This window comes from Mytilus trossulus, chromosome 2 (assembly GCF_036588685.1).
Source record: "Mytilus trossulus isolate FHL-02 chromosome 2, PNRI_Mtr1.1.1.hap1, whole genome shotgun sequence".
NCBI classification, from domain to species: domain Eukaryota; kingdom Metazoa; phylum Mollusca; class Bivalvia; order Mytilida; family Mytilidae; genus Mytilus; species Mytilus trossulus.
In genome coordinates this window covers 81,580,420-81,594,014 of record NC_086374.1, presented here as the reverse complement: position 1 = coordinate 81,594,014, position 13,595 = coordinate 81,580,420, and the positions used below count along the sequence as shown (strand labels likewise).

General features: G+C 34.8%; 1 protein-coding gene across 1 annotated transcript; it reads right to left on the bottom strand.

Annotated features, from left to right (window-relative positions):
• Nucleotides 1–13,593, bottom strand: LOC134708116 (uncharacterized). Its single transcript, XM_063568419.1, has 8 exons — nucleotides 13,486–13,593; nucleotides 6,527–6,650; nucleotides 6,039–6,073; nucleotides 5,580–5,706; nucleotides 3,096–3,344; nucleotides 2,208–2,306; nucleotides 1,189–1,287; nucleotides 1–651 (listed from the first exon to the last, which is right to left on the bottom strand). The coding sequence occupies exons 2-8, from the start codon at nucleotides 6,637–6,639 to the stop codon at nucleotides 480–482; spliced, it is 894 nt and encodes a 297-aa protein (XP_063424489.1). The 5' UTR covers nucleotides 6,640–6,650; nucleotides 13,486–13,593; the 3' UTR covers nucleotides 1–479.
• Nucleotides 13,594–13,595: the final 2 nt, after the last annotated feature.

The window sequence follows — 13,595 nt, the reverse complement described above, 5'->3', positions numbered from 1 at the left end:
AAATAACATAAAAAATATGGTGCACACTGTTAAATAACCCCCTATGGGCGTTATTCAGTGTGCATCAAATTTTTTAAGATATTTCTTCATAGACAGAAAAAATATTACAGTCAATCAGTCAAATAAATGTTTAAATTAACATGGAACATTATTTTTTTTATTCTTAGATCTTTTAAGGCCTCTGAAATTTGCAAAAAAAAACTTATTAAAATGATTTTTTTTTTAAAACTTCACAGATAAAATTTATCACAATAATACTAAACAGTAACAAGACAAAACTTTGCAAAATGCATTTCAAACCATTGTAATGTACATAGTAATGTAAGATCATTCAAACATTAATTGCTATTTAAATGTACACAAAAATTTTCTCATAAAGTTCATATAGAAACTTGACTATTCTCTTATTGTTTGATTGTTAGTAAGACTGGAAAAGATTGCCATGTTTAAACATAACATGCAGTGATTTATTTGTAAAATTAAATTGCAGTAATTAAAGGACGGTTATCAATAAAGCTGTGATGCAAAGCTTGAGGTCCACAAGCCAGTGATGGGTCAGGTCCAACAGCCCCTTGTGACCCCTGTACACGACTTCTATCTGGCCCTTCTCTTAGGTCTGGATTAGGGCCATATATATTCACGTACTCAGTCCTGTTAAATTAAAGAAAACAAACCATCAATTTATTATACAGAAGAGCCAGATAATTAAGGGAAAAAAAACATCAAGGCATTATACATAAGAGCTAATTAAACAATGATAAATTAAAGAAGAAAAACCACAAAATAAGTATACTTATTAAGAGCTAAATAAAGTGAGCATAAATAAATGTTCTTTTCTTTGATGTCCTTTTTATTGATGGCAAACATGTTTATAATGAAACATTTAAACCTGTAACAAGTTCACATTCCCAATAATGAACACAGCTACATTTTTAGATGAGAATTTATAAATATGCTCTTTGTTTGGCAGTTTGACATGGTTCTTGTATTATGTATTGTCATCTTACCAATTCTTTTATATGACTAGGCTTTCACTGTGCTTTTTAAATTAAATGCGTTTTGTGATAATCGCATTGAAAAGTTAAAATAGTCATAATAATTTAGTCCATCAAATGTAAATCCAAGACTTGACCTGAACTATTGGGACCTTTATCATTGTATGACCTGGGCTGAATATATAAAACTTACAATAGCAGTTCCTTGTCTGGACCTTTCCTTAAATCTGGGTCTGGACCTTTAGCCAAGTTAGATCTTGGCTGATTTACTACCACATGAGTTGGACCAGTGCTGGAAACAAATAATGTGATTACTATTATAGTAGCTTTATCAACTTTGATAAAAATGAAATACATAAGTCACTCTAAATGTTTCATCAAATTATTTATAGATTTGAGTCATGTTTGCAAGGTAGGTTATGTTATACACGTTTCCACCATACATGCCATCTTCTTTACTTGAAATATATATTTATACTATTTGGTTTCTGTATTATTTAGTAGATACAAAATGAATTCTGAATTCAGATATATCACCTGTTAATGTGAATTGACTTAGGCAAGAGAACAATAAGCCTGGTGTCGAGAAATTAGATTCTTGGAACATTTGGATATTGGACCAATAGTATAGGTCATAGATATTGAAGTTGGCAGACTTAAAACAAAAGTGGTTCCATATACAATGTATGCAGGCATACTTAAAAGTCTAGAAATGTACAATGTTAAAGAATTTCTTGAAAAGCAAACACCATTGTTGTTGCAGAAAACACATAGGCAAATCATATATTCTTAGAACTGCAAATTCAGATATTATTGCCAGATTTTTATTAATGCGAATAATGTGCCTGGGTGATTTTTGCAATAATAAGCACAAACATTCTGATAACTGAAATATAGATCTGTATATATAAAAAAAGAATATGGCATGATTACCAATGAGAGAACTATCCACAACAGACCAAAATGACACAGACATTAACAAATGTATGCATTTTTTTTTATATAGCAATAATAAAACTTGCATTTAGGTCCATTCTTGAAAGATAATTATAATAAATGCACGAAATAATTTCTGAATATTCAGTACCTGCAGTACCAAATGTGTTTTTATTTTTATATAACAATTATTATGCTGATAAATTATAAAATTATACTGGCACGACATGCAGAAAAGGTGAAATAAAAAAAACAACAACATGCAAATGTATAGACCTGGAATCTCTTTGGTTGCCAGTAGCCATTTTCAAACAACATTTGGTTGCTAGGTTACTTAAAATCCCATTTGTTGATGACAACAAATTTCCACTGAATCTTTAGTGTGAGCAATAAAAAAAGATATAAATTTTTTATTCAAAATATGCTTGCTTTCTGACTTTTGCATTGTGTAGTATACAGTCAAATAAATCTGCTTGGAACTTGGTTATGTTGAAAACTTGGATGAATTGAAGTAATATCTCTGTCCTGGTAAAAATTCCTTTTGCTCAATGCATATTTACCTCTGATGAGTCAACATTATTTGAATTCTTGGTTTAGTCAAGTAGATTGAATAGTCCCATTGATGTAAAATTATGACTCTGATCTGTCAAAGTTTGGAATTTAAGAAATTTTCGAAAGATGCAGACCTTGAGATAAAAAAACAAATTGAATGTTTTTTATCGTTACCTTATCATATGCATTTTCAATAAAGATTTAAGTTTTGTAAACATACTTGTTAGAATAACAGTTAAATTGGCATGTTTATGAGATTGAATACAAGCATATAAAACATTTTCTTGCTGCATTGAAGACACATTGTCAGCCTTAGTCTGTTGTCTGCTATTTGGTCGGGTTATTGTCTCTTTGACACATTCCCCATTTCTATTCACAGTTTTAATATTCAAATATCAAGTTTACACAAATCTTACATCTTAATTCATGCATACCAAAATTATGAGGACATACTTGGACCATTGATGAGTTTTATCTAGGATAAGTTGAATAATTAAGTCTGGTTCCTTCGACTTTGACTTAAAAAGGTCCAACTGTATGGAAAAGATAAAAGGAAAAGGGTTGGAAACAGTTATGTACATTATTGAAAATATATGGTTCTGAATATCTTACTGAGCAACATGTTTAGCTCTGGTTTGTTGAGTTCCATGTGATTTATTATCAGCTTGTATTCTTGCTGCATGGTGATCTATGGTTTCTTTCTTTGGCTGTGCTGTTTTTTTAGCTGTTGTCTTGGTTACTCCAGGAGTTATCTTTGTACCTGACTTTATTACCCCAAAAGGTATTGTTGTTGATGTCTTGGTTACCTTGGTAGCTGATTTCTTAGGTGTACCAAAAGGAACAGTATAAGCAGTTGATGTGCTGTAATAAAAGAAGATAACTATATCATCAAAACTTAAGCAGTTATTTTTTTCTGTGAAACCTTCCTACGACGGCATCACAGAAAAAAATAAAATTGCCTTGCCAGACGTCATAATTATTTGATTTAATGTTAACGCTGCCTTCGACCAGCTTTGACTTTCATTTATATCTGACATGAACCAAAGTCCTGTAAATTGAAGAATAATTGCGAGTAAAATCGCCAAGTTTTCCTTACAGAATATTTATAAATGCAATGTAAAAAATGTGATAATTGACCAGTTTCAAGTCTTTTAGATTTTTATTGATAACACTGGGACACAAGAAAATTTAAACACTCAGTCTCTAGGGTTGTAAGTAAGATAAGACGAATGCTTAGTTTTTGCTCTTTTAGTTTTAACTGGTTGAATGACGATGATGGTGGGAAAAGCACTGAAATATACTAATCATGCTAATAGTCCCAGGAACTTTAATAACAGTAATGATCAGTAAAATCATATTAAACAAAAGCAAATACAGACAAAATGATATAAAATAAATTCTAACATGATGTCCTTCAAATGCTTTGAGTACACACCCGTGGTAAAATATGAATATATTGCCAGGGCTGTTTCGATTGTACTCCCACGTCATATGCTTTTTTATGAATGAGGTACCCAACGTCATAGAAAGATGACGTTAGAATATAAGCAATTTACAGGAAAATACACGCTTGTGAAACCGAAAAAAAGAAACGTAAACAAACAATGCTTAAATCTGGTACAAGCCAATTATTTTTCTACATATAATACATTTAAGTAAATTATCATTTAAATTCATCCAAAACTATCTAAACACCTTATTGAAAATAGATTAAGCATGTCACTACTTCAGTTTGCTCCGTTCTTTTACGTCAATTTAAGTGTGTGTTTATTTATGGGAACGGCAAATATTGTCATCCACCTAGAGCGCTTCGATCAAAAAGAATTGTCCTATAAGAATCTAAATAATTCATGGGCGCTTGAAAATATTGTGATTTTACCACGGGTTGTCCCTTAATAATATGCTGATATTTTACCCCTCCCTTACGCTCAGGGTAAAACATTTGTCATAAAGGGCCAACCCGTGGTAAAATCACCATATATTCAAGCCCCCATGAATTATTTTGATTTTTTCTCTCTGACTGCTGCTCATTAAATGCCGTGTTTTAAAGCCGAAATTTACCGATTGACACCTTATACAGTAAACAAATAACAAAAAGCATGGGTATTGAGCACAGATATAACATGTATAATCAGATAATTTTTTATTTTAAAAACAGATACATGCATATTTTGATCACCTGAGTTGTGCAAGGAGTGTCACGCTCAGGTCACTATGCATACGGAAAATATGTCGGGCGTATTATTGCTTCCTGGAAGGAAGCAATTAATCTTCTAAATGTGGACGAATTAAGGAATTTTCCTCAGAAAAAAGTATACATGCGTTGGTTGTATAATGAAAACTATCCATTTAGTTAAAAAAAAACATATGCATATTTTTTTTAATTTGAGGTTTCATATGACTTTAATAATTTTTAACTATATAATATTTAGTCTTTCATTGAGGTTAGGTGGTGATATAAACTAAACCCACATGATATAGTACTAGTGCTACTGCAAAGGGTAAGAAAAACTGGACATATTCTTAGTCATTTATAAAATTCTATAACAGTCATTATTGTTGGTACTAGTATTGTGCATCAGAAGATTATAAAGATTTACCTCCACAGGAAATCTCTAACTTAAAGTTAGGGGCTACATAACCAAAACAGATCTTAACGGAACAGTAAAATTTAGCAAGGTCAACTTTACCTGTTGCCTGTGTAGGATGTTGGAACTTTGATTTAATAATTTCTAAAAATTGGGAGAATTAATTGATTGATAATGTAATTGGTGTTTCATGCCACTTTTTTGCTACTTCATGCCTGAGTTGGTATTCATTTGTTCAGGAAGCTGGAACAACAAGAGAGAACCATGACCTTTAGTAAGAAAACTGTCAAATAGAGCATGTTTTCTCAAGACTAAAATAGTAATCAGTACATATCCTATGGATTTAGTGAACAATCTGGGAAAGCATGACTGGTGTGCAATGAAGAAATATAAGTATAGTCAGGATGTGGTAATAAAAGTGTTCATCAACTGTAAAGCTATATGTAGACATAATTTAGTTATGTTTTAATTTGATTAAGTTAACATGGATGATTATATAATCTGTTACCTTGGTAACGGTTTATCATCATAGTCATGTCCAAAAACAACTGGTTCCATGCCCCCAGAAAAAGATTCAGGTACCAGAGATCCTGTTGGTTTAAAAGTTAAATCATCATCCACAGTTTTTCTGCCTCCTAAAATAGAAGCAAAATATTAATAGAAATAAAACAAATGGATGTTCGTTTACACTAAATGACAAGATAAATTACATTTAATTTAAAAATTATCAAGATTATTGAAGAAAGAACAGAACTGTGGGATTAAATATTTTATAAAATTCTGCATACTGTATATGTATTGTCAATTTGCCTATTCAGAATATAAAGGACTATGGGTAATCAAAATTAATTTAGCATCCCGTCATTAGTTGAATTTCTATTGCTAACAACGTTATAAACCAATTATAATGTTTTGGTGTACGCTTTCAAAATATATGAGATTCTGATACCGAATTAATAGTTCTTACTTGATGATGAAGCTGATGAGCCCTTTGCTCCAGACCTAAAAAATATATATGAATAAATCTGTGTTAATTAAATACAAGATACAAAGATGCAATACATATATATATATATTCCTTTTTGCACATACTCTCTGCACATTTTGTTATCAAAATAAAATCAAATGTGTAATAGTAAAAGTGATCAGCACTGATCTGACATTTTGTGTAGTACATGTAGTGTGTGAAGAGATTCTGTGTATTTAGTATTACAACATATCTTTATTTTTGATTTTACGATGAAATTATATTTTCTCATACATGTCAGATTAAAAAATAATTTTTAATATATTATGACATCCTTAACAAGACAGAGTATTTAAAAGATTTATGATAATTTCATTATAAATCGCAAGCACGCTAAAACATCATATTGTTATTTGTCTGTCAACTATTTGAAGATTTCTAAATAACGATAAGGTCTATATAAAGGTACACATAATAAACTGATATACCCTGACTTTTTATAAATTTCCACCATTCTCTTGAAGTTAGCTTCATTATAATGTACTGACTCTAATGCCATCTTAATAAAACTCTCCTCCATATCACTGAATTCTCCCTTCATCTTCTGAAACACTGAAAATTGTAAATATAATATAAATTATATATATATATATTTAGTATATATATGTCTCTGATTCATCATAGAATATTTTCAAAGATTAAGTATACAGAAAATCATATCTTTTCATTCAGCCAAATAGACAGAACATAATAAATACATGCGAAAAATAAAAGATATTATAAACATTGATAAACGCTTAGCTGGCCCCTAAATAAAAACATGTACTAGTTTAGTGAAAATGGACGTCATACTTAACATCAAAATATATGAGAGAATTGAAATTAAAATAAAAAACACACAAGACTAACAAAAGCCAGAGGCTTCTGACTTGGGTCAGGCGCAAAAATTTGAAGGGTTGAAATATGTTTAGGTAAATCTTATTGGCATAGAATGACGTCCATTATCACTGTACTAGTATACATATTTTTAAGGGGCCAGCTGAAGGATGCCTACGGGTGTGGAAATTTCTCGCTACATTGAAGACCCATTGTCTGCTCTATGGTCGGGTTATTGTCGCTTTGACACATTCCCCATTTCCATTCTCAGTTTTATACCGCATCTACTTATTTTTATATTCCCTTGGCTTTTTAGAAGTACAACACAATTAACTGTTATGTATATATGCCTACATATTTTCATTAAATCACTCCAAAATAGATTCCCATAACACAATAAAGACAGCTTACTTGAAACATGAGCTATTTGAAATGAAATTTAACTGTCTATAGTGTATTAAGACCTATTAATAGCATACACTTTATTAGTATTAGTTTCAATTTCTATCATGTCTATATTAACCTTTAAAAGATCCACACAATATATACTGTAATTCTTTTTTTATAACCTTAGTGAATTTTTAATTTTACAATAATAGCTATAATACAGATTTAATGCTTCTACCATGACTAAAGAATTTTATTGTCAAAATTTCATATGGCCAATGCAATGAACTACTGAAAACATGGAAACACATAATAATTTTAATAAATTGCTTCACTGAGCCCAGCTGGATACGACCCCAGAGGTCCAACACTGAACAGCTAGGAAAAAATGGACACAATATTTCCCCCCTTTTTGGAACAAATAGTCCAAAACCCGACATTTCATTATACATAATTTACAAGTAGTGTAAGGGAGGTTAATTCGAACATTCCCAACATTGTATTTCAAATATTTTTGGATTACCTGCCTCACATAGCTTTAAAATTGTCTATTGACCAGAAAAACCTAGTCTTTCTCCCTATCATACCTCGTCTTTTGTCTGCGTCTGATACTTTAGGTGGTGTTGGTGATGGTGATCTAGACTTAGGTTTAGGGGCTACTGAGATTGATGTTGTATGAGAACCTCTAGATTTATATCATACCTCGTCTTTTGTCTGCGTCTGATACTTTAGGTGGTGTTGGTGATGGTGACCTAGACTTAGGTTTAGGTTTATGGACTACTGAGATAGATGTTGTATGAGAACCTCTAGATTTATATCATACCTCGTCTTTTGTCTGCGTCTGACTCTTTAGGTGGTGTTGGTGATGGTGACCTAGACTTAGGTTTAGGGGCTACTGAGATAGATGTTGTATGAGAACCTCTAGATTTATATCATACCTCGTCTTTTGTCTGCGTCTGATACTTTAGGTGGTGTTGGTGATGGTGACCTAGACTTAGGTTTAGGTTTATGGACTACTGAGATAGATGTTGTATGAGAACCTCTAGATTTATATCATACCTCGTCTTTTGTCTGCGTCTGATACTTTAGGTGGTGTTGGTGATGGTGATCTAGACTTAGGTTTAGGGGCTACTGAGATAGATGTTGTATGAGAACCTCTAGATTTATATTATACCTCGTCTTTTGTCTGCGTCTGATACTTTAGGTGGTGTTGGTGATGGTGACCTAGACTTAGGTTTAGGTTTAGGGGCTACTGAGATAGATGTTGTATGAGAACCTCTAGATTTATATCATACCTCGTCTTTTGTCTGCATCTGATACTTTAGGTGGTGTTGGTGATGGTGACCTAGACTTAGGTTTAGGTTTATGGACTACTGAGATAGATGTTGTATGAGAACCTCTAGATTTATATCATACCTCGTCTTTTGTCTGCGTCTGATACTTTAGGTGCTTATGGTGATGGTGACCTAGACTTAGGTTTAGGTTTATGGACTACTGAGATAGATGTTGTATGAGAACCTCTAGATTTATATCATACCTCGTCTTTTGTCTGCGTCTGATACTTTAGGTGGTGTTGGTGATGGTGACCTAGACTTAGGTTTAGGTTTAGGGGCTACTGAGATAGATGTTGTATGAGAACCTCTAGATTTATATCATACCTCGTCTTTTGTCTGCTTCTGATACTTTAGGTGGTGTTGGTGATGGTGACCTAGACTTAGGTTTAGGTTTAGGGGCTACTGAGATAGATGTTGTATGAGAACCTCTAGATTTATATCATACCTAGTCTTTTGTCTGCGTCTGATACTTTAGGTGGTGTTGGTGATGGTGACCTAGACTTAGGTTTAGGTTTATGGACTACTGAGATAGATGTTGTATGAGAACCTCTAGATTTATATCATACCTCGTCTTTTGTCAGCATCTGATACTTTAGGTGGTGTTGGTGATGGTGACCTAGACTTAGGTTTAGGTTTATGGACTACTGAGATAGATGTTGTATGAGAACCTCTAGATTTATATCATACCTCGTCTTTTGTCTGCGTCTGATACTTTAGGTGGTGTTGGTGATGGTGACCTAGACTTAGGTTTAGGGGCTACTGAGATAGATGTTGTATGAGAACCTCTAGATTTATATCATACCTCGTCTTTTGTCTGCGTCTGATACTTTAGGTGGTGTTGGTGATGGTGACCTAGACTTAGGTTTAGGTTTATGGACTACTGAGATAGATGTTGTATGAGAACCTCTAGATTTATATCATACCTCGTCTTTTGTCAGCGTCTGATACTTTAGGTGGTGTTGGTGATGGTGACCTAGACTTAGGTTTAGGGGCTACTGAGATAGATGTTGTATGAGAACCTCTAGATTTATATCATACCTCGTCTTTTGTCAGCGTCTGATACTTTAGGTGGTGTTGGTGATGGTGACCTAGACTTAGGTTTAGGTTTATGGACTACTGAGATAGATGTTGTATGAGAACCTCTAGATTTATATCATACCTCGTCTTTTGTCAGCGTCTGATACTTTAGGTGGTGTTGGTGATGGTGACCTAGACTTAGGTTTAGGTTTATGGACTACTGAGATAGATGTTGTATGAGAACCTCTAGATTTATATCATACCTCGTCTTTTGTCTGCATCTGATACTTTAGGTGCTGTTGGTGATGGTGACCTAGACTTAGGTTTAGGGGCTACTGAGATAGATGTTGTATGAGAACCTCTAGATTTATATCATTACTCGTCTTTTGTCTGCGTCTGATACTTTAGGTGGTGTTGGTGATGGTGACCTAGACTTAGGTTTAGGTTTATGGACTACTGAGATAGATGTTGTATGAGAACCTCTAGATTTATATCATACCTCGTCTTTTGTCAGCGTCTGATACTTTAGGTGGTGTTGGTGATGGTGACCTAGACTTAGGTTTAGGTTTATGGACTACTAAGATAGATGTTGTATGAGAACCTCTAGATTTATATCATACCTCGTCTTTTGTCAGGGTCTGATACTTTAGGTGGTGTTGGTGATGGTGACCTAGACTTAGGTTTAGGTTTAGGGGCTACTGAGATAGATGTTGTATGAGAACCTCTAGATTTATATCATACCTCATCTTTTGTCTGCGTTTGATACTTTAGGTGGTGTTGGTGATGGTGACCTATACTTAGGTTTAGGTTTAGGGGCTACTGAGATAGATGTTGTATGAGAACCTCTAGATTTATATCATACCTCGTCTTTTGTCAGCGTCTGATACTTTCGGTGGTGTTGGTGATGGTGACCTAGACTTAGGTTTAGGTTTAGGGGCTACTGAGATAGATGTTGTATGAGAACCTCTAGATTTATATCATACCTCGTCTTTTGTCTGCGTCTGATACTTTAGGTGGTGTTGGTGATGGTGACCTAGACTTAGGTTTAGGTTTATGGACTACTGAGATAGATGTTGTATGAGAACCTCTAGATTTATATCATACCTCGTCTTTTGTCAGCGTCTGATACTTTAGGTGGTGTTGGTGATGGTGACCTAGACTTAGGTTTAGGGGCTACTGAGATAGATGTTGTATGAGAACCTCTAGATTTATATCATACCTCGTCTTTTGTCAGCGTCTGATACTTTAGGTGGTGTTGGTGATGGTGACCTAGACTTAGGTTTAGGTTTATGGACTACTGAGATAGATGTTGTATGAGAACCTCTAGATTTATATCATACCTCGTCTTTTGTCTGCGTCTGATACTTTAGGTGGTGTTGGTGATGGTGACCTAGACTTAGGTTTAGGTTTATGGACAACTGAGATAGATGTTGTATGAGAACCTCTAGATTTATATCATACCTCGTCTTTTGTCAGCGTCTGATACTTTAGGTGGTGTTGGTGATGGTGATCTAGACTTAGGTTTAGGTTTATGGACTACTGAGATAGATGTTGTATGAGAACCTCTAGATTTATATCATACCTCGTCTTTTGTCAGGGTCTGATACTTTAGGTGGTGTTGGTGATGGTGACCTAGACTTAGGTTTAGGTTTAGGGGCTACTGAGATAGATGTTGTATGAGAACCTCTAGATTTATATCATACCTCGTCTTTTGTCAGCGTCTGATACTTTAGGTGGTGTTGGTGATGGTGATCTAGACTTAGGTTTAGGTTTAGGGGCTACTGAGATAGATGTTGTATGAGAACCTCTAGATTTATATCATACCTCGTCTTTTGTCTGCGTCTGATACTTTAGGTGGTGTTGGTGATGGTGACCTAGACTTAGGTTTAGGGGCTACTGAGATAGATGTTGTATGAGAACCTCTAGATTTATATCATACCTCGTCTTTTGTCAGCGTCTGATACTTTAGGTGGTGTTGGTGATGGTGACCTAGACTTAGGTTTAGGTTTAGGGGCTACTGAGATAGATGTTGTATGAGAACCTCTAGATTTATATCATACCTCGTCTTTTGTCAGCATCTGATACTTTAGGTGGTGTTGGTGATGGTGACCTAGACTTAGGTTTAGGTTTAGGGGCTACTGAGATAGATGTTGTATGAGAACCTCTAGATTTATATCATACCTCGTCTTTTGTCTACGTCTGATACTTTAGGTGGTGTTGGTGATGGTGACCTAGACTTAGGTTTAGGTTTAGGGGCTACTGAGATAGATGTTGTATGAGAACCTCTAGATTTATATCATACCTAGTCTTTTGTCTGCGTCTGATACTTTAGGTGGTGTTGGTGATGGTGACCTAGACTTAGGTTTAGGTTTAGGGGCTACTGAGATAGATGTTGTATGAGAACCTCTAGATTTATATCATACCTCGTCTTTTGTCTGCGTCTGATACTTTAGGTGGTGTTGGTGATGGTGATCTAGACTTAGGTTTAGGGGCTACTGAGATAGATGTTGTATGAGAACCTCTAGATTTATATCATACCTCGTCTTTTGTCAGCGTCTGATACTTTAGGTGGTGTTGGTGATAGTGATCTAGACTTAGGTTTAGGGGCTACTGAGATAGATGTTGTATGAGAACCTCTAGATTTATATCATACCTCGTCTTTTGTCTGCGTCTGATACTTTAGGTGGTGTTGGTGATGGTGACCTAGACTTAGGTTTAGGGGCTACTGAGATAGATGTTGTATGAGAACCTCTAGATTTATATCATACCTCGTCTTTTGTCAGCGTCTGATACTTTAGGTGGTGTTGGTGATGGTGACCTAGACTTAGGTTTAGGTTTAGGGGCTACTGAGATAGATGTTGTATGAGAACCTCTAGATTTATATCATACCTCGTCTTTTGTCAGCATCTGATACTTTAGGTGGTGTTGGTGATGGTGACCTAGACTTAGGTTTAGGTTTAGGGGCTACTGAGATAGATGTTGTATGAGAACCTCTAGATTTATATCATACCTCGTCTTTTGTCTGCGTCTGATACTTTAGGTGGTGTTGGTGATGGTGACCTAGACTTAGGTTTAGGTTTAGGGGCTACTGAGATAGATGTTGTATGAGAACCTCTAGATTTATATCATACCTAGTCTTTTGTCTGCGTCTGATACTTTAGGTGGTGTTGGTGATGGTGACCTAGACTTAGGTTTAGGTTTAGGGGCTACTGAGATAGATGTTGTATGAGAACCTCTAGATTTATATCATACCTCGTCTTTTGTCTGCGTCTGATACTTTAGGTGGTGTTGGTGATGGTGATCTAGACTTAGGTTTAGGGGCTACTGAGATAGATGTTGTATGAGAACCTCTAGATTTATATCATACCTCGTCTTTTGTCAGCGTCTGATACTTTAGGTGGTGTTGGTGATAGTGATCTAGACTTAGGTTTAGGGGCTACTGAGATAGATGTTGTATGAGAACCTCTAGATTTATATCATACCTCGTCTTTTGTCTGCGTCTGATACTTTAGGTGGTGTTGGTGATGGTGATCTAGACTTAGGTTTAGGGGCTACTGAGATAGATGTTGTATGAGAACCTCTAGATTTATATCATACCTCGTCTTTTGTCTGCGTCTGATACTTTAGGTGGTGTTGGTGATGGTGACCTAGACTTAGGTTTAGGTTTATGGACTACTGAGATAGATGTTGTATGAGAACCTCTAGATTTATATCATACCTCGTCTTTTGTCAGCGTCTGATACTTTAGGTGGTGTTGGTGATGGTGACCTAGACTTAGGTTTAGGGGCTACTGAGATAGATGTTGTATGAGAACCTCTAGATTTATATCATACCTCGTCTTTTGTCAGCGTCTGATACTTTAGGTGGTGTTGGTGATGGTGATCTAGACTTAGGTTTAGGTTTATGGGCTACTGAGATAGATGTTGTATGAGAACCTCTAGAT

What these genes read in the sequence shown, in the direction of transcription:
- LOC134708116 (XM_063568419.1), bottom strand. Translation starts at nt 6,639, where the DNA reads ATGAAGGGAGAATTCAGTGATATGGAGGAGAGTTTTATTAAGATGGCA. An exon ending in GATGATAAACCGTTACCAAG is followed by an intron (nt 3,345 to 5,579) that starts GTAACAGATTAT and finishes CTTTTATTACAG; the next exon opens with CACATCAACTGCTTATACTG. An exon ending in CCAGACAAGGAACTGCTATT is followed by an intron (nt 652 to 1,188) that starts GTAAGTTTTATA and finishes TTAATTTAACAG; the next exon opens with GACTGAGTACGTGAATATAT.